General features: G+C 44.1%; 1 protein-coding gene across 3 annotated transcripts in view; it reads left to right on the forward strand.

The window, feature by feature from the left end:
* Window positions 1-309: 309 nt before the first annotated feature.
* LOC143831752 (monocarboxylate transporter 2-like) overlaps window positions 310-21,200 on the forward strand; it is a 38,206-nt gene continuing 17,315 nt past the window's right edge. Inside the window, exons 1-3 of one of the 3 annotated variants that reach the window (XM_077325115.1) lie at window positions 310-414; window positions 3,955-3,988; window positions 6,484-6,743. In XM_077325115.1, the coding sequence (XP_077181230.1) occupies window positions 6,527-6,743 (217 nt within the window). In that variant the 5' untranslated portion in view covers window positions 310-414; window positions 3,955-3,988; window positions 6,484-6,526. Of the gene's footprint in view, window positions 415-586; window positions 691-3,954; window positions 3,989-6,483; window positions 6,744-10,785; window positions 10,883-21,200 lie in introns of those variants that run through there. The other 2 variants (XM_077325114.1, XM_077325116.1) reach the window with 2 other exon arrangements.

Genomic DNA, 21,200 nt, shown 5'->3' on the forward strand with positions numbered 1-21,200 from the left:
TGACCTCAGTGGGACAGCATGTCCTTGAGTCCCCTCTCCGACGCAGCTATTTTCTCCAGGAAGAACTGCTCTTGTTGTCTGGGGGCCAGCTGTAACACCAGAGGTGGAAGTTGGCAACCCTCGTCCGGGCCCGCCGTTACAAAGAGGCGCCACCGGTCTCCCCACCAGCAACTCCCCCTTTCTAGGCTGAAGTTTACCCACCCTTTCTCCCGCCCGGCCACGCCGGAGGGCAGGCTCCCAGCCACGGGGTTCCCTCCCCAAGCGACCCAGCAAGAGACGGGGCCGAGGGAGGCCAGCCTCGCGTCACGCGTCCGACCAAGGGCCCCCAATAAATCGCCCGCTCGCTGCCCCAGAGGTCCCGGCTGCGTGGCCCCGAGCGGTGGCGACCAGGAGTGCCAACGCGCGCTTCCCCAGGTAGGCAAAGCCGCGCGCCAGCAGCCAGGGCAGCGGGAGGGGTGGAGTCCGGACACGTGTGCAGCGGGAGGGGTGTTGTGTGCACGCGCGCCCTCTGAGAAAGCGGGGCGCTCGGCATGCTCGCGGGCGGCTGGATGGAAACGTGGCGGGAGGAGGGTTCACTCTCGGGGACTGGGGAGTGACGAGGTCTCGCGCGTCAGCCGCGCGCTTCCTTTGGCGGCAACTTCTCCGACCCTCTGGCCGCCGCGGCGAAAGATACACTCTTGCGCTTGTGAGGTAACATGTGTTTCGAAGCGAATCTTTCCAAGAGCGAATTGCTCGAGGGGGAAGCACTCGGCCTTCCCGGCGGCGTCCCAAGTTGTCTCCCTCAGTGTCCAGTTCGTGCTTATAGCACGAGACTCGGTGAAATTCTGGAGGATGTGCATGTAGGAATCTATGTGCTGTTGGCTATAGGGAAGCCAAATGGTCTGGGGCCAGCATACTTTCTGCTGTGGGGGCCTCCTGGCTCCTACCAGAGGATGCCCCGTAGCAGATTCTATTTTTTCCCCCTTTTAGTTCCATAACATTTGAAATCATGCACAAGAAGACTTTCTCAGCAGTAGTGATATTAATCTGGAATTCCCTTAATGGCCCCTTCCTTGCACATTTTATGCTCCTGGACCTCCCCCCCCCCCCGCGTTGGTTGTGACAGTTGCTGAGTTAACATTTATCTGTGCATAGGTAACTAGGCTTTTTCACTTGCTGCTTTTGCTATATTTTTAGCATTTTTATTAATGTTAATACACCTGCTCACATTATTCCTTTGCATATGCCATCTGGACTGAAAAATCTTTGTTACATACACAAACCAATGTGTACATTCATAGGCCAGTGTGCTGTATGCTGCCTTTAGGGTGCAGAAATAAGAGCTTGCTGGACAATGGGTGCCATGAGTGCTGCACAAAGAGGCCTTTTTTTTGTAAATGCTTAACATAACTGTTTGCCTTCTGTAATGGTTTATATGTACTATGTTAATTTTATGTTTTGAGTGCTGTCATAAGACTTCTGTGTCTGTTTATGATTTGGTGTGTATTATGTATGTCTGATGCAGACTATGTTCTGCAGTGCATGGTGTATATGCAAAATTCCGTTGTGGCATATCCATTTAGAGAGAGAGAGAGAGTGAGTGTGTGTGTGTCCATCCGTTTTGGAATTTTAAATGTTCCCTTTTTCTGTACTCTATGCTCCCTCTCTGGAAAATCTGCTCCACATTGACCTTTATATCAATATTTGCCAATGTTTGTTTGTTTTGCAATAGTTTCATAAGCGGGGAAATATTGCTATGGGATCTGTTGCCTAGGATGCAAAGTTAAGAATTTTGACATTTTAACCACAAACTATAGATCAGGAAACAAACTATAGATCAGGAAACATCAAATCTATTTTTTTATGTTTTACAGTCCTCTGAAAAACTGCTTTTTAATTTGGCCGAGTTTTAGTATTCTGACATCTTCAGTTACCAGGTATAAGCAAAAAAGATTTCAGGCAATTAACAAGTTACCTTGATTTCAGCAAACTTAAAAGGGTGCAGTTCTGCATGGAATTACCATCAATGTACATGTTATATGCATGTGTGTGTAGTTAGGAGGTTTGAGATCAGATCTTCCCTGATTGAGGTATGGAGTGGCATTTGTAAATCTCTTCCACCTGGTGTGTTTATATGGCTCTTTAAATTAAGGGGAAAAAGGACCTGCCTTTCCCCTCTTAAATTAGTAATAAGAGAATGGTGAGGCTGTTTCTACGGCAGATCTCAACCAGGGACAGAGCCTTCTCAGTCCTGGCCCCCACCTGGTGGAACGAGCTCCCCAAAGAGATTAGGGCCCTTCCTGAACTACCACAAGTCTGAAGGGCACGTAAATGGGAACTCCACTAGACATTTGGTTGAGGTTAGCCAATTCAACAACACCTGTTGGTCCCCCAAACACCCCCCTCCATGATCTGAGCCATGCTGACCTCCCACAGGTTCATGTTAAAAGTTGAGAGCTGTTGTCACGCTGTGAATCCATTATAGTATTTTGTTATAATCTGTTATGTTCAATTTTGGAACCACTGTTATGTTATTATCACTAGATTTCGATGCATGCCCATGACATTTTATGTAAATCACCCTGAGCCTTATGGGAGGGCAGTATAGAAATTTAATCAATAAATAATTGCAAGATGTCATAGGACCACTGTATACTGCATTGGTTAGACTGCACCTAGAGGCCTCACCTCAAAAAGGATGTGGACAAAATTGACAGGGTTCAGAGGAGAGTGACAAGGTTGATCCAGGGCCTGGGGCCCAAGCCCTATGAAGGAAGGCTGAAGGACTTGAGAATGGTCGGCCTGGAGGAGAAGTTGAGAGGGAACATGATTGCTCTCTTTAACTCTTTGAAAGGTTGTTATTTAGGGGAGAGTAGAGAGTGGTTCCTGTTGGCAGCAGAGGAGAAGATTCACAGTAATGGCTATAAAACAGTGGTCCCCAACCTTTTTATCACCGGGGACCAGTCAATGCTTGACAATTTTACTGAGGCCTGGGGTGAGGGTAGTCTTTTGCTGAAGGACGTCACCGCCATCTGAGCCCCTGCTTCACTTGCTTTCCCACTGGCTTCCCGCTGCCGGCTGGGGGGTTCTGCCAGCAGCAGCTGCGAAGTGCCATGCTGAGGGGGAGCCCCAGCCATGGCGGCCGCTGGAGAACACCAAACGTGAACTGGCGGCAGAGTCGCAGGGCAGCCCCCGAGGCAGCATCCGGGGAGGAGGAGCTGCGGCCCGGTACTGACTGATCTACGGACCGATCCCGGTCTCCAGACCGGGGGTTGGGGACCACTGCTATAAACTACATGTAGAATGATACTGGCTTGGTGTCAGGAAAATTTTTTTCACAGAGTAGTTCAGCAGTAGAATAGGCTGCCTAAGGAGGTGGTGAGCTCCCCCTCACTGGTGGTCTTTAAACAGGGGCTGGACAGATACTTATCGTGGATGCTTTAGGCTAATTTTGCATTGAGCAGGAGGTTGGACTAGATGTCCCATATGACCCCTTCCAACTCTTATGATTTTATGAATCTGAGTTGGGCTATGTAAAACTGTCATTTCTTTTTAAAAGATAAGTTATCTATATAATGTTTTACTTTACGCCCCTGAAAGGTACCCCCTGCCTTTATTGTTGACTTAAAAGTACAAACAGTTCAAATGTACACTTCATTAGGAATAGGAAGCAGTGTTGTACATATATGTCTGGTGTTCCTCCTGTTATATGTGTGCATTCAACTTTTGTGTATCTCTTCATGTCATTTATATATGTTTTCTCCTATGTACTCTGAATGTGCGTTCCATACAATGAGGGATTGCTTTTATTCATTTTACATTCACAATTTTATGACAGTTGTGCATTCTGCTTCATATACTATGTTTGTTGTCTATGGCCCAAGTGTTCTGCAACCTCTGTACTACAGACTAGCATGCTTGCATGAGCATACAGGTGTGCATGCTGATATTCTGTGTGCATTCTATATGTTACAGAAAAGAAAGTTCTGTGCAGCAGGTTTGCTGTTAGGTATGTATATTTTATCTTCTATGTAGCATGAAGATCATGTTAAAGATAGCCATCCACTTCCCCCCAGTCTAGGGGAGAAAAAAGCACAATCAAACCATATATTTGAGCTTCCAGAATAGTTTTCCTGGTGTTTGGAAAGCATTCTGTTTTGAAGCATGGCATAACATGGCTATATACATGTTTGCCATACATTCCATACACCATTATGTTGGTTACAGACTACAGACTACATTCACACATTTTGAATGTACGCTCCATTACTGATGCTTTTGTGCAATAATTCTAAATGAATCTGCATCGTTTGGAGTAGGAGGTGCGAGTGCCACATTTGTTCCCCCCCCAATAGCGACAATGCTAGAACGTGTAGAAGTCCTCTAAAGTCAAAGTTGTTTCCAATATTATCTTTCAGTTATACATATCTAGGAGCCCCTGGATAGGCCATTCTCATCAGATCTTGAAAGCTAAGGGTGGTTAGTATGTGAATGGGAGGCTGCCAGGGAATACCTGAGTTGATATGCAGATGCAGGCAGTGGCAAACCACCTCTGAATGTCTCTTGCCTTGAAGACCTTATAGGTCACTATAAGTTAGCTGCAACTTGAAAGCAAAACCAAAACCGGCATGTCAGATGGGTCTCACATTTATTTAGTGCAAAATATAATCTTAGCTGGACCAAGAGTAAATATTTGTAGTAAAATTTGCAAGCCAAAATTTGCATGAATCTTTAGATTAGGGTATGAATAAAAAATCCATCAGAAGTGGAAGAAACCCTTGGGAAAAATAAATTGTTTGAATTGATGTCTCATTAATATGTGTAGTCATTCGCCTTTGTTCAAGAGCAGTTGCCTAGAAACACAGACCTAGGAGTAATATGGCCCTTGGGTCTTAAGTAATAACCAATACAAACAACTTAACTACCTTCAGAAATTTATGTTACATTAAAACAAGGCTTAATGTGAGGTACACAAAAGCAATCTAGATGTGTATGAGATTAATGTGGTCACCAATTCTGGTTTGGGAAATTCTTGGAGGTCTGGGGGGGAGGAACCTGGTCAGGTTTGGGGAGGGGACGGAATCTCACAGAGTGAGATTCCAGAGCACCATTTTCTCCAGGTGAACTGATCTGTTGGCTGGCGACCAGCTGAATTATGCAAGATCTCTAGGCCCTGCCAGGAGGTTGGCAACTTACAAATCAACCCTAATTTTGCTGCCTATTGATGTCAAAGATTCACCCATATGCCAATATTCAGGGATTAGATAAGGAGTTGATATTTTGAATGTCATTAGTTTGCCAACGTTATGAGGTTCTATCCCAATTATCCTTAGAGGTTGGCAAAATATTTTAATAATATAACATGTCATGGAAATTACACACAGTGTAATATAAGCATTATATAACTATAAAGTTTCTTTGAGATCATCATATTTGAACACAGGAGTACATGAAACATCCATATACTGAATCAGACCCTTTGTCCATCAAAGTTCATATTGTCTACTCAAATTGGCAGCAGCTTTCCAGGGTCTCAGGAAGGGTCTCACATAATCTACTGCCAGCTTCTTTAACTGGAAATGCCAGTTAAACCTTGGACTTTTTGCATGTCAAACATAGGCTCTTTCACGAAGCCACAACCCTGCCTTATTTAACCCTGTCTATCCTGAATGGAGAGCCTCTTGTGTCACAGAGTGGTAAGGCAGCAGACATGCAGTCTGAAGCTCTGCCCATGAGGCTGGGAGTTCAATCCCAGCAGCCGGCTCAAGGCTGACTCAGCCTTCCATCCTTCCGAGGTCGGTAAAATGAGTACACAGCTGGGTATCAAAGCAACCACAGATTTTCCTGTATGGTGAACATTTAGAATCTATGTGGAAGGACATGAGTTAAACACAGTTCCCTGGTTTTGTCTTCACAATCATTAATCCACATTTAATGACTGTGTAGACATGAGGGGAGCCTCTTGTGGCACAGAGTGGTAAGCGGCAGAAATGCTGTCTAAAGCTGTCTGTCCATGAGGCTGGGAGTTCAATCCCAGCAGCCGGCTCAAGGTTGACTCAGCCTTCCATCCTTCCGAGGTCGGTAAAATGAGTACCCAGCTTGCTGGGGGGTAAACGGTAATGACTGGGGAAGGCACTGGCAAACCACCCCGTATTGAGTCTGCCATGAAAACGCTAGAGGGCGTCACCCCAAGGGTCAGACATGACCCGGTGCTTGCACAGGGGATACCTTTACCTTTTTATCCTGAATGGAGCCTAGAAAAGGTATGTTACTGGTATGACCCCAATATTTCAGTCCACTGAAGTAAACTAGACATACTTACAACTAAATGTTTTTATGATTGCTAGAAAAATCTATTATGTCTATTGCAAAAGCTTCAGGATTAAAAAAAATCTTACTGCTGAATAGAGAACTGAATGAAACAGAGGAAAGGAAGAATAATGCGTCTGAAAGACTCTGAATGAACTTCCTGACCTGATTTTGGGTGTATACTTTGTCTTTCAGGAATTCCAGAGAAATATATTTGGGGACTTAATTTAGACCTGACATGCCACCTCCAGCAGACACAGGAATAAACTATACCCCTCCAGATGGTGGATGGGGATGGGCGGTGGTATTTGGAGCATTCATATCCATTGGATTTTCATATGCGTTCCCTAAAGGCATAGCAATATTTTTCAAAGAAATTCAGGATTTCTTTGGCACATCATACAGTGAGATTGCATGGGTTTCTTCAATTATGTTGGCTGCTACCTATGGTGGAGGTAAGTAAAACAAAACTCTGCTTGGCTGTACTTTCTATTGGGAGTGGAATACACATATCTCCCCATTAAGGTTACAGTCCTAAATACATTTTAATGAGAATATTCCACTGAAAGGTTCAGCGCTTACTTTAACATAAATATGCTTAGGGTTTGAATACAAAAGTCAATAATCACACTGGCAAATATTATTCAATTCTATCTTTTGAGGTTGTGAAAGATGTATAATCATGATTCAGTGATTTGCTTTATTATTTGGAACTGTGCTGGTAGGAGAGCAAATTCATAGATTGTACAGAGCATTAGACAGCAAAAAGAAAAGTTTAGTAGTAGGTATATAAGATTGGTTTTATATAATTAAGGGAAGCATAGGTTTCAACTGTACTAGAATGCTTTTACATTGTCTCCATGCATGCATATTTATATAAATAAAGTTAAATAATTTATAAATGTCTGGTGGGTGTCACTGATACATGTACCAGGAATTTGTGTACTTCCTTGGAACAGTATAATGCTTCCGTCTAGGATAAAATACGTTTCGGTGTTCATTCTCCACTTGGAAATGGAGAATAAGAGCCATCATGAAGATGATGGAGAGAATCATTGGTAAAGCTTTTTGCACAAATAAAACTCCATATGAATTAACAGTGAGGCTAGCCCTCGCGAATACTGAGTGTGATGTAAAACATTCAAACTGCATGTTTGCAAGACTGAATAATTTTTTACTTCTATCATCTGGGATTTCACTTCCAGAATTTGTAGAAACTGCAGTTGCTTTTCAGCTGACAAATGATGAAACATCCCTGGAATTACGAATGGCTTCAACAAACCCTTTCTGTCCTTAAGGCAGGTTCTGCAGTGAGATCCAGAGTGTGGTCCTCTGAAACTTGCTCTTGGCAACCTAAAAAATTGTGCTGGATTAACGAGAGAGATGCCAGTCCTTCTGAGATGCAGTCACAAAGTCATTGTCATGTGGATCTTACCATCAGATGACTTTGTGTATCCCTTTTTGAATCACGAGATGTGTTCATGAGTCTGTCATATGCAAGACAGAATAAAGTCTGATTTAAAAGAGCTGGCCTGTGTAACTTTGCATGGGCGTTGGCAGCTCATTTAAACTGTTGTACAGCCTGTGTAAAGGAACTGTGTATGTTTGATTTGCATTCCAGCACAATATGTACAAGATCCTTGGGGTGCAAAGTAAACACATGTAGCTGCTTTCCTTCGGTTGCAGCTTGGCTCAAATGAGAAGTTGAGCCTGTCCAGAATTGTACAGAGAAGGTTTTTCGTGTGCCAGCATTACATTTAAATTTGGCCTGAGTCATCATCAGAGCACTGTATTAAACTCTTATGCAACACTATGTATGCCAGTGTCCCATTACAAGATTGTGAAACCCATTACAACATGCATCTGCCTCAGTATATTTCCCTGCTTGCTTCTGTGTATTAGAGCATTTATTATTTCTGAGGACTCATTTAGACTTTCACAGTAGGCTATTTGCTTTCTTACAATAGAAAAACTGCAAGATGGATGCGGGTACATTCTTATTGATATGGTGATGCTTAAACACCTCCATTATGAAGCCCCAAATCTTTAAAATCCACTTTAGTATTAGCTATGTCATTTGATTGATTTACGAGACCTTGGCAAAGCGATGAGCTACAAGTTCATTTGCGACTATGGAGTTAATGTTTGATTATACCAGCACATGTTTGATTAAAGAGATCGTTACAACACTCTGCAGCAATTTGGGTTAAAAGCAGAAATCCGGGATAACATAACTGTAGGCATAGCGCTATTGAGTGTATGTGGAGCATATAAAGCAGGAATATGTAGCTTGTAGTCCCTCTTGCCCCGGGCACATTGACCATAAAGCAATGACTTGAATCTGTCCTTTATAATAGGACTAGAGGCAAAGCCAGGGATAGTCAAACTGTGGCCCTCCAGATGTCCATGGACTACAATTCCCAGAAGCCCCTGCCGGCGAATGCTGGCAGGGGCTTCTGGGAATTGTAGTCCATGGACATCTGGAGGGCCGCAGTTTGACTACCCCTGGGCAAAGCCTATTGCACTGAGGAGTACAGTGGGCACTAGCACATACACCTGCACAATTACCTTCTATTACCTTCATAGGTTCTGGCCCTCTACCACCACCCCTCTCAATCTTGAGATCCAATGTGATCAAGTGGTTAAAGAGTAGCAGACTCTAATCTCAAGAGCTGGGTTTGATTCCTGACTCCTCCTCCATATGCAGCCAGCTGGGTTGCCAAGTTCCAGGTGAGGGCCTGGAAACCTTCAGGAAGATGAACGAGAGAAAGACAGGATGAAAGAGGCAGAGAAAGGAAGGGAAGAGGGAAGGATGGCATCAGTATTACTGGAGAAAACAGCTGCTTTGGGGTGGGCACCCGCCTCCTATCTCCACCCCAACACAACAGTGTCTACACAGGTCACCAGTGTCCGCATCTTCCCATCAAACCCCACATTTTCCAAAGGACAGGACAGGCAGGCCATGGAGAATTGGGCTGCCACCTTCCCTCCCACCACATCTATTTATCAGAATATAAAGTAAGAATGCAAAGTTACAGCAAGCCTAGGGAGGTCTACTTGGAGCTAAGTCCCAGTGAGTGTTACTCCCAGGAAAATGTTCTTCGCATTGCAGCCTTAATGTGAAAACTTGGCTTAATTTTCCATTTAATGTTCATCACATGTATAATTCCATTGAAATCATGGGGCTAATCACAAACTAAAAAATTAAATATACTTTTTCAGAAAGGAAGTCTCACAGAGCAGCCCTATGCGTCAATTTAAATGGATTTAGACTAGAGTAGCTTTGCATAGGACTATACTATGTCTGTTTATCATGCTGTTCCTTTAGCTTACTCCACCTTCTGTCTTAAAGGCTATGTTTCTATCTTCATAGTTACAAAGAAAATGGCTAAAATGTGTTGCATTGTAAATCAAATCTGAAGAAAGCAGGAGAGATTTGTGTAGCATTTTAAATACAGTCAAACCTAGTACAGTGGTCCTGTTTATGTCCCATGTTGGGAAACCATCTAAATATACCAGGATTGCATGTATAGATTTAATTGCAATTTTCAACTTGATGAGTAATGTACGTGATGAGAATGTGCATGCATCCCGTCCAAGGCCACTGGATTTGTAGAGCAAAATACAATAAATATTTGGTTTGGTTTTGCTTGGTTTTTACGTTTTCATAATGTGATATTTCTCAGTATAAGGTATATCGATCGATCCAAAATGTGCTCACTCAAAATTGTCTGAGTTCAGTGGAGCTACTCCCAAGCAACTGCATGAACTTGTCAACCTTAGAATATTATTTGTTAATCATGATTTTTTAAAATTTTGAATTAATCAAAGTTTTAAAGGGTTTTTAAAGGTTTCTTATAAGAAATACAGTTATAGGAAATGGAGGTTGTGCTTCAGTTATGGTAACAAAAAAGACATGAGACTTTTGAGTCCAGTAGCACCTTCAAAACCAACAAGATTTTCCAATATATAAGTTTTTGAGAGTCAAATCTTCAAAGTGCTACTAGATTTGCATCTTGCCCTTCTACTTTAGAAGTAGAAAACCTGGCTACCCTCTGAAACAATCTTCATAAAAAGATGTGGTGATCAGATCTGCCTTCGGAAAGAAGCTATAGAGGTCCCCTGTATGACTCCTCTCTTTTGAGTATGGGAACGCTTATTCCTGTCACTTATTGTTTATCCTTTGAAGTGATTTGAAGCTGGGAGAAGTGGGAATTCTCAGTATCCCTTGGCCATTGTTTTCTGAAGGAAGCATCATGTTCCAGAGGTTGCAGTCTCTCAGCAAAAAGAGCATCTGCTCAAACAGTCAGCCATGGGTCTCCGTACTGCACCCAGGAAGCTGAAAAGTTGACAATTGACCTTGAACATTTTCATCCAAAACTTTACAGCTATATTTTATTATTCAGCTACTACGATAAATTACAGTGGCAGGTACAGAAAGCTCATTCTAACTGAGGCATAAATAAAGCATTAAAAATAATGTGTCTCATTCTTCAGCCCATCAAAAGAAGGTCCTTAGGATCCAGTTTAACGTTTAAAGACCCATTCCAAGTTCCACTGACATTCAAGGTGAAGCAATTAATGCTTGCAAAATGTGAGTATTTGTTGCATTTAATGGATGCTTCGATTTAGATGTCCCCCAACTGGTTGGGGAATTGCCCTATAGGTTGAAAATCCAGGGAAACATTTTTCCTGCTGTAACAATATTTCTTCGCTAGTTAGTTTCAGTAAAATGGGTAACAGGCATATTTGTTTGGAGATGAAGGCTCAGGGTTCTGGTGTGTTTTAAAAATCTAAACAAATTTAAGGGATTGGTGGTCTAGTCAAAATAAAGCACATGACTGTCCCACTTATTTTAACAGGAGGAACTTAATGTCATTCTCTGCTTGAAATCAATGGGTCTTCTTTTGGATTTAGTTTTTCTCTTATGGGTTGTTGTTAATGTTGTTAGGTGCAAAGTCATATCCGACCCATCGCGACCCCATGGATAATGATCCTCCAGGCCTTCCTGTCCTTTACCATTCCCCGGAGTCCATTTAAGTTTGCACCAACTGCTTCAGAGACTCCATCCAGCCACCTCATTATCTGTCGTCCCCTTCTTCTTTTGCCCTCTATCGCTCCCAGCATTAGGCTCTTCTCCAGGGAGTCCTTCCTTCTCATGAGGTGGCCAAAGTATTTGAGTTTCATCTTCAGGATCTGGCCTTCTAAGGAGCAGTCAGGACTGATCTCCTCTAGGACTGACCGGTTTGTTCGCCTTGCAGTCCAAGGGACTCGCAAGAGTCTTCTCCAGCACCAGAGTTCAAAAGCCTCAATTCTTTGATGCTCGGCCTTCCTTATGGTCCAACTTTCACAGCCATACATCGCAACTGGGAAGACCATAGCCTTGACTAAACACACTTTAGTTGGCAGGGTGATGTCTCTGGTTTTTAGGATGCTGTCTAGATTTGCCATAGCTTTCCTCTCCAGGAGCAAGCGTCTTTTAATTTCTTTGCTGCAGTCCCCATCTGCAATTATCTTGGAGCCCAGGAAAATAAAATCTGTCACTACCTCCATTTCTTCCCCATCTATTTGCCAGGAATTGAGAGGGCTGGATGCCATGATCTTCGTTTTCTTGATGTTGAGTTTCAAGCCAACTTTTGCACTCTCATCCTTCATCCGCATCAAGAGGCTCTTTAGTTCCTCTTTGCTTTCTGCCATTAGAGTGGTATCATCTGCATATCTGAGGTTGTTTGATATTTCTCCCTGCAGTCTTGATCCCAATTTGTGACTCAGCATACAAGTTAAGTGACACTCTTATGGGTATTCAGCCTAATAGATTTCTTTGTCTATTGACAAATAACAGATTATCATTTTAGTTGCAAATATATTTCATGATTCTGATTTTGTAATCCTTGGAAAATTAGTAAACTTCAGATATTACTGGCATTATAGACAAGCACTTTCTTCTTATAAATGAGGTCTGGTTAACTGTAAGAATAGCACTAACCACTTAATATGAGCGATTTGACATTCTTACATCTCATTACAACGCACTACGAGTTTGTCTTTATTTATTTATAATCTAATTTATAGCCCGCTACTTCCATAACCGGCTCATGGCGGATAACAACAGAAACAAGCCTCACAATAAAATCTTCATAAAGACATAAAAGAAATTCAACAATAAAATTGGCAGCGGATTAAAAAACCCAATCCCACTCAAAGAGGAATGCTCAAATGACTCATGGGAGAGGGGGTTGATAGGGAGTAGCAAGATATTCTTTGCTCCGGAGGAGAGGGGGCAGATCTTAAAAACCTTCGCCTCTACCAAAGACCTGTCGGAAGAGCTCCATCTTACAGGCCCTGCGGAACTGCACAAACTGTTTCATGTAGATGTTGAAAGGTAATGGATTGGCTGGAACTTTAGTCTGATCCAGTAGGGCAATTAATATTGTTGCACCAGTAGAACGGAAGCTGGAGGGCATTTTCAGCATTTTTTCAGTTTCCGCTAAAACACTCTAGTTCCTTCTAAAGCAGGAATGGATGTTTATTGTCTGTTTGATGCCACAGGCAGACATATTATTAAAGGTCAGTTGAAAGAATGCTAGAATTGATATCAAGGTGAACATTAATTGGACAGCATAACAGATGAATCCCGTTGATATTCCAGAGACAGGTTAATGTATATTTGCCTGCCAACAAATATCTGGCTTTGTGACATGGCTTTTTATGTATCACCAAACAATGAATGGAAATCTGTCACACAGCTGTGATAAAATGCATTGAACAGAGCAGGCACTAAACTGGTGTGATTTATATAGGATTAAGTGCAATTATTTACTTCAGCTCAGTCTACTAAAAGAGATGGAAAAAAGAAAAGGGAAGTGGAAAAAAAAAACCACCCACAATGAAAATAGGTCATAATGATGGTCTGTATATCTTTTGAGTAATAGCCAGCTTGGTGTAGTGGTTAGGGACACCAACTTTTAATCTGGCAAGCCAGGTTTGATTCCCCGCTCCTACACTATGCAGCCAGCTGGGTGACCTTGGGCTCGCCACAGCACTGCTACAAGTGTTCTGACCAAGCAGTAATATCAGGGCTCTCTCAGCCATATTCACCTCACAGGGTGTCTGTTGTGGGGAGAGGAAAGGGAAGGAGACTGTAAGCTGCTTTGAGACTCCTTTGGGTAGAGCAGTGGTTCTCAAGCTCCCTAATGAAGTGACCCTTTAATACAATTCCTCATGTTGTGCTGAACCCCAACCATAAAACTATGCAAGTGTTCTTTCACAGAAATTAAACCAAAACTGACAAATGGGGTGAAGATCTATTGTTCATGATTGTATATAAATTGTTTTTTTCCCAGGGTTTCTTAATTCAGTTCTGCCTCTTGTCCCATCATGCCCTTTTCTGCTGCTGCAGACAGACGAATGCTCTATCTGTTGTGCCATCTACACAACAAGGCTGTTGTGTGGATGGCACCACCCCAGCCATGCTGCTTGCCTGGTCATGATCCCTGTGAAGGGGTCATTCGACGCCCAAAGGGGTCCCGACCCCCAGGTTGAGAACCACTGGGGTAGAGAAAAGCAGCATATAAGAATCAACCTTCTGCTATGTGGAATGTTAAGGTTTCATCATCCTGTTTTTTTTCTAAATAAAACTAGCCTTTACTAACAAAGGGGAGGTCATAACTGCCTTAAAGGTCTTTGCAGAGATAATCAGCTCTCTGACCTGGTTCATCCAATTTTTTTCCTATCTGGGATCGGTAGAGATGCCTTACCATGACCTGGACTGTACATGGATAATATCTAAAATCCAGCAGCCATTTCCTAGTCATTGCCAACAGAGGAATAGCCTGTACCTGCAATCTATGTAGCGCTTGCTTTACCTTGATGTTTCTCCACACTTTAGAAGGATTATGTGAGGATACCGCAGTGCCAGCTGAACTGTACATAGATTTCATCATGACTATTTTAATCAGTCAATCAATCATAGAATCATAGAGTTGGAAGGGGCCACACAGGCCATCTAGTCCAACCCCCTGCTCAATGCAGGATCAGCCCAAAGCATCCTAAAGCAATTGTCCCCAACCACTGGGCCGCGAAGGCCCTGGCACTGGGCTGCGGCTCCCTGCCTCTGCGGGGCCGCACATGCGTGTTTGCGCCATGCGCGGCTGCAAACGTGCATTCGCAGGAGTGCTGCTCACGCACGTTTGCAGCCATGCATGGCGCAAACATGCATGCACGACCTGGCCACGCATGCACACATGCGTGGGAGTGCCGCACATGCGTGGCATGCGTGGCCGGGCGATCGCCCTCCCCGCCACCACCAGTCTGCAGCCTAGAAAAGGTTGCGGACCACTGTCCTAAAGCATCCAAGAAAAGTGTGTATCCAACCTTTGCTTGAAGACTGCCAGTGAGGGGGAGCTCAACACCTCCTTAGGCAGCCTATTCCACTACTGAACTACTCTGACTGTGAATTTTTTTTCCCTGATATCTAGCCTATATCGTTGTACTTGTAGTTTAAACCCATTACTGCGTGTCCTCTCCTCTGCAGCCAACAGAAACAGCATCCTGCCCTCCTCCAAGTGACAACCTTTCAAATACTTAAAGAGGGCTATCATGTCCCCTCTCAACCTAATCAATTAATTACATTTATATGCCACCCTCCCTTGCGGCTCAGGGTGGTTTACAGTGAAGATTCACAATGCAGTACATGATACAATAAAGCACCATGATTATGAACTTATAACTTTTCTAACAGAACATTATAACTATAACTGTGTAGCTGTAAACAGCAGAACTGTAATTCATCTCTTTCTGAGAATATTGCACAGTCCTGTTACCCGGATAGTCTATCAAGCTGCTTCAGGAGGGCTGCATCCACATCTTTACCCTGGTTAGGTGGTCTGTAGCCAGATGCCAATCACTAAACTCTGTTTTTCCTCTTTGTAGTGATTGGGCCCAGAGTACAGCAGAACCAGGTGATCTTGTCTGCACATAAGGATAGATTCAAATGAGTAGCCGTGTTGGTCTGAAGTAGCACAATAAAATCAGAGTCCAGTAGCACCTTTAAGACCAACAAAGATTTAATCAAGGTGTGAGCTTTCGAGTGACAAAGGATTATCATTGGCTGTATGTGGCTATGACACAGATGCAACAGAACTGATTTTTGCTAAATATTCTCTGTCCTGTAAGAAGATCATAGTCTGACGAAGGGTGCTTGCGCTCGAAAGCTCACGCCTTGATTAAATCTTTGTTGGTCTTAAAGGTGCTATTGGACTCTGATTTTAATGTCTGCACATGTCCCTTTTGAGATGCCAAAACAATCCCTTCCAGCTATTTTTGGCATCTAAACAGGCATGGGGAAACAAGATCCTGCTGCACCATGGGTCTGATCATGCCTCCACAGTATTTTTAAGTGGCTAAATTCATCTTTAAAAGGGCATAACATCTAGAAGCTTTTCACATTACTGTTCTAAAACAGATGTTGCTTGTTGGCCCAATGTTGAGTAAAGTGATACAGAGATGAGGGTTTCACACAGAAATTTCCTTCTGTTAATGAAACATCCCTGAAGCACTATGGTAACTTAAAACAGTGCCATTCCTCCCCTGCCCTTTTTCGCCATGCGATATTCCTCAAAGCTTTATTTTTAAACATTCTAAGCTGAGTGGTGTCGTGTTCAACCTGATTAATACCTTCAGTGATATACATAGCACATGTAAACAGCACAACACAGCCATTCAGAAGTGCAACAAAGAGGTAGAAAACAGAAGAAAGCAGTTTCCCTCAAAAAGTGTCCAAACCACACTTTGTCTACCTGATGCAAGCCGGTTTGTATGAACAGGTAGATAAACTCTACTGTCAGCCAGTTAATAAAATAGGTCTGTATGAAATGGCAGGAAAAAAATCCATTTGCCACCAGTCACTAAAACAGAATACGAAGACAGTTTGGAAATGACATGGGTCTTGTTCACCTGAGTTATTCTGTTATCTGGGTTGTACTTCTACCCTCTGGAAACAAGGCTATGAGGTCAGGCTAATAGCCTCTGGGGGAAAGGCTAAGCCCCCACCCAACCAGGCAATTATCAAGTGGCAGACCGGGCTGGGGGAGGGGAAGATTACTTGCCTACTGTGTGATAGATAGGAAGTGCTAGCTAATCTGTGTATCTGCTGGGGGAAGAGGATCACGGTTTCATTAGTTGAGAAGCTACACAGATGGGGAAGATAGAGGCAGGTGCCCAGGCTCCTCAGTCATGTTAATTGTCTTCCTGCCCTTTGTAGACAGGCTTGCCCAAACATACGGAGAACGAAGCCAAAAGGTTGTGGGAGAGGAGGGATAACAGCAAGAGTGGATCATATACTGAATATGGGAGAACTACTGCTGATTGTTTTTGCTGATTTACCATTTTGTGGAAGTGAGGAATTATTTGACAGATTAGAAAATTCACTTTTGGAGCAAAGTATGAAAATTGTGAGTTCTCAATACTTTGCCACGGGGCGCTGACCTGGAAAGCTCAGGCTAGCCGTATCATGTCACATGCTGGAAGCTAAGCAGGGCCCACCCTGGTCAGTATTTGGAAGAGAGACCACCAAGCAATATTGGGATCATAACCTAGAAGGCGGCATTGGCAAGCCACCTCTGAAAGTCTCTTGCCTTGAAAACCCCACAGGGTAGTCATAAGTCAGTTGTGACGATGACAAAAAAAAGGTCCTTGCATTCCTAAAGGAGACATGGCATGGGAAAGGCAGAGAGCTCTGGATCTCACTTAAACTGCTGCAAGCCATGCAAAACATCTCTGCATGCTCAGTTTGTTTGCCAGCACAAATTCCAGAAGGGCTAAAGGTCACTGATGCACAAACTACGCATGTGTAACAACATTGCATTAAAGCACATTACAGCACAGTTTAACAAGATCCTGAGCTTGTGCAATGTTGCAAAGGCAATATTGCTGCTTTGGCAGCCTCAAGTTTAAATTGGGCATCAACTGATTATCCAGATGGATAATAGTCACAGATATCAGATTTTTCTTATATGACAAAGAATGCTTTTTTTCAGGTTCAGACACTGTTAACCTGGATATGTTATTCTGAACCAGCAACAAGGGCAAAACAGCTCAGGAACAAGGCATGTTGAGTGGCCTCCACAGGAGCCACCAGGCTTAGACCAGGCCCCTTGCTCGATCGTAGCCAAGGGCCAGCACTAACAGGGCTCTGCTTGGCTTGCTCCTGTCCACTAGTGGTCTTCCAGAACAGTGGTCCACTTAAGCCAAAGGCTAATCTGTCACAATCAGCAATGCTTGGCCAAACAGACAAACACCCACCACATATTAATTGCTCACTCCCTCTGGTCATTCATACGTAAGTTGCAAATTTCTGCATTCTTTCCATTTCTTTCTACCAGATAATGCTACCCCCCCCCATCCTCCGTTCTTGATGTTGTGGGGTGCAAGAAAGGTGGGTTAAGACCCTTTGGTCTTGTCATCGGTTCTTGATTCTTTTTTTGCTTTACTTTCACATCACAGTTCACTTTGATGTGTTTTTTAAAAAGTGGCTAAACTAAGTTAAATGGCCACCATCATCGGAGAAATGATTATAGAAAAGGTTCTTTATTAATAAGACCATTGGGAGAATAAATTAAATGTGTAGTGTTAAATCCATGGGTTCAGAGGTGGGCACGGGCATCGGTAGTGAGCTCTTTATTATGACTGAACTGAACCAACACCCCACCCCCTGAAAGCCCCCAACTTCTATACATGAGCAACGATGGATCTTCTTGCCAGTGCGTGCTGTTGGTCAGTTTTGGTTTAAACTGATTGGATGGGATCTAGCTACACATTGGTCAATTACATTGTAAGCCATGATTCTGCCTTGGACCTTAAACTGGGTCCTCCGCAGGTCTCCAGACACAACATGTAACATTTAAACAGAAGAACTAACAGCATGCTTTCTCTCAGTCAAGTCAGTCAGACAACCAGTTACACTACTGCTTCTTCTCAATGGCCTTTGAGATTTGGTGTGGTTTATTAATCATCTGACCCTGGAAGTTAACAGTGTTATATGCATTGGTTCCTTATTAAGCAGAGGGTACTGCAGGAAGGCTGTATGAGAGTTTAATCCCTAGTTCTTTATATGAATTAGTTTGCAGACCGAATTTATAAACTTTATTTCTCAGGACTGTTGCCTCTATGGGAGACAATTCCCCACAAACTGAAGAATCAGGACAGTAAACAAAGTGTAGTAGAGGCTTTCTCTATGCTACAGTAATATTTATCCATTTTATTATCAGACTAGATGTAAAGCCCATTGTATGCGTGAACACAATGGGCGCTAGAAGGTCTTTCCCCCCGCCCCCCTCCCGCCCGACTTCTTGGCTTCGGGGTGGGTAAAGGAGCAGCCCCTTTGGCCACTCCAAAGCCTTCCCCCCCGGCCCCCTCCTGCCCGATTGGCGCTGGGACGGCGTCAACGGGCCCTCCAGGTCTTCTTGCAGCTGGGCAAGGTGCTCTGTGGAGAGGGTGCTCAGGTGGCCTGTGCTTGGGGGAAGAAGAAGGAGGAAGAGAAAGCGGTGGCTGGAGCTCAGGTGGGGCGGTCAGTGGGTGTGGTCGTGGGGCTCCCTGAGTTATCCTGTGAGTGGCGGCGGGAAGGCGGGCAGCGGGCGAGGCGTGGCAAAAGGAGTCGGCTTAAAGGCAGCGAGGTTTTACTGACAGTGTCGCACTCGTGTGGGCTCTGAGGGCAGCATGGAAGGCTGCAGTGGTTGGGCGCCTACCTGTGGGGTCCCTGGTGAGTGTTGTAATGGTGGCAGGTGGCCGACTTCGTGGGCTGGTCAGGAGGTGCTGTGCGCCTCCCAACTGGTTGGAATGGCAGTCCGGGGCTCAGGGGTGCAATCAGGAGCTGCGCTGTGCGCGGTTCCCGATTGGCCCCTTGGCCCCGGACTGACAAGCGGAGCAGCAAATTGGGAGGCGCACAGCACCTCTCAATTGCTCCCCCCACTTGTCAGTCTGGGGCCAATGGGCTCTGTTCCCCATTCCAGACTCGCCCCACCCACCTTGCCCTTACTGTTTTATTTATACCGCTCCCGCAGAGTGGTTACGGATTATTATGCCTTCCTTCCCCAAGAGTTCAGGGCGGCTTACAATATATTTTTGTTTATGAGCAAAAAAGAGCATTTAAAGCAGAAACTCACCACCTGGTATCTGAAGTGGTGCAGTCCATTCTACCACCCCAGGGCTCTGCCACCTCATTTTTCTGCATCTGTGAAGCAAGCTTCTGTGAGCGCCATTGTAGCATTCTTGATTAAGGGTCAGACTAGAACTTGGGAAATCCAAGTTCAACCCTTTATTCTGCTAGAGAAACTCACTAGGTGATCCTGAGCCCAGTTACTGTCTCTCAGCCTAACCCAGTACATCTTAGATGTTGGTAAACGGGTCACACTTGTTCACTGGTGAGGGAAATAATGCTCAGAATGACCCAGCTTTTATTATGATTTAGTGAGTTCGAGGGACAGCCTCTGCTCTAAACGGAGACTAGCATTTCAATTCACCATAATAAAAGGTTTTTGTTTCCCTTTGCTTCCTCAAAACTTTTATCCAGTGTCAGATGATTAATAAAATACATCGAATCTAAAAGGCCATTGAGAGGAAGAAGTGGCGTAATTGGTTGTCCGACTGACTTGACTGAGACGGAAGCAGGCTGTTAGATCTTGTACCCTTTTCTTGAAACCAGGTAGTTTCCTTTTTGTAGGTTTGGGGGCAGTGAGGTACCAGACTATTCCCCCTTTTCCCTTCATTAAAAGGAGCCCAGCAATTGGCCATTCTACTCCATGCATCGGGCTAGTAATGATTGTTCTCAGGTGGCATTTTTTCATTTTTGAAGGCCGCAAGCCGTATTGATAAAACCTTCAGCAGCTGTTGACTAGACCTCAGAGGCTCCCTCCTCAGTTCTGAAGCTTTTTTCAGGGGAAATCTGTCGGCACTTCTGCTGCTTCCTCCACAAGGTCAAGGCAAGTAAAAGGCAGCTTTATGAGAGTGTGCCAGAGCCTTGCCAGCTGTTTCCCCCACTTTCATTCTCACCTAGTCCTCTTAATTAAGAAGCAGAAATGTAAAAGCTTCCTCTCTCTTTTAAAAAGTCTGTCACGCAAGAAAGGGGAGATTTAACACAGGTTAAAATGAAGGACAACCCAAAAGTTTGATTGAGTTAGGTGTAAGTCCTGGCTAGAAGAAATAAGAAACTTTGCTAATGTATTCCCACCTGCCCTCTGTCTGCGATCTAAAAGCGTCAGAAGATATCATAAACACACAAGCTTCATGGACTATAGACCCCACTTTATTGGATGGGTGAAGTATAAATTGACAGGCACACATACACAGAGAAGGAAAAATGTGGGGCGGGAAGGCCATGAAATTTCAAGAGACACAAGCTGTAATGGTTCTATACTAGTCTCAAAAATATAGGAAAATGCAGTCAAAGCCCGTTGCACCCAGGAATACAATGGGCGCTAGGAAGCATACCTGCACTTTGGCTTTCTTGGGGGCAGTTTGGTGTAGTGGTTAGGAGTGCGGACTTCTAATCTGGCATGCCAGGTTCAATTCTGCACTCCCCCACATGCAGCCAGCTAGGTGACCTTGGGCTCGCCACGGCACTGATAAAATTGTTCTGACCGAGCAGTGATATCAGCGTTCTCTCAGCCTCACCCACCTCACAGGGTGTTTGTTGTGGGGAGAGGAATGGGAAGGCGACTGTAAGCCGCTTTGAGCCTCCTTCGAGTAGGGAAAAGCGGCAAATATAATAACCAACTCTTCTTCTTCTTCTTCTTCTTCTTCTTCTTCTTCTTCTTCTTCTTCTTCTTCTTCTTCTTCCATGGCAAATGTTCCTGCCCACCCTTGGACTCTTGAGGCCCCGCCTCCATACCTTAAGGAACATTCCTGTCCTAGGGGTC

The sequence above is a fragment of the Paroedura picta genome, chromosome 3 (genome assembly GCF_049243985.1).
Source record: "Paroedura picta isolate Pp20150507F chromosome 3, Ppicta_v3.0, whole genome shotgun sequence".
Lineage (NCBI taxonomy): Eukaryota > Metazoa > Chordata > Lepidosauria > Squamata > Gekkonidae > Paroedura > Paroedura picta.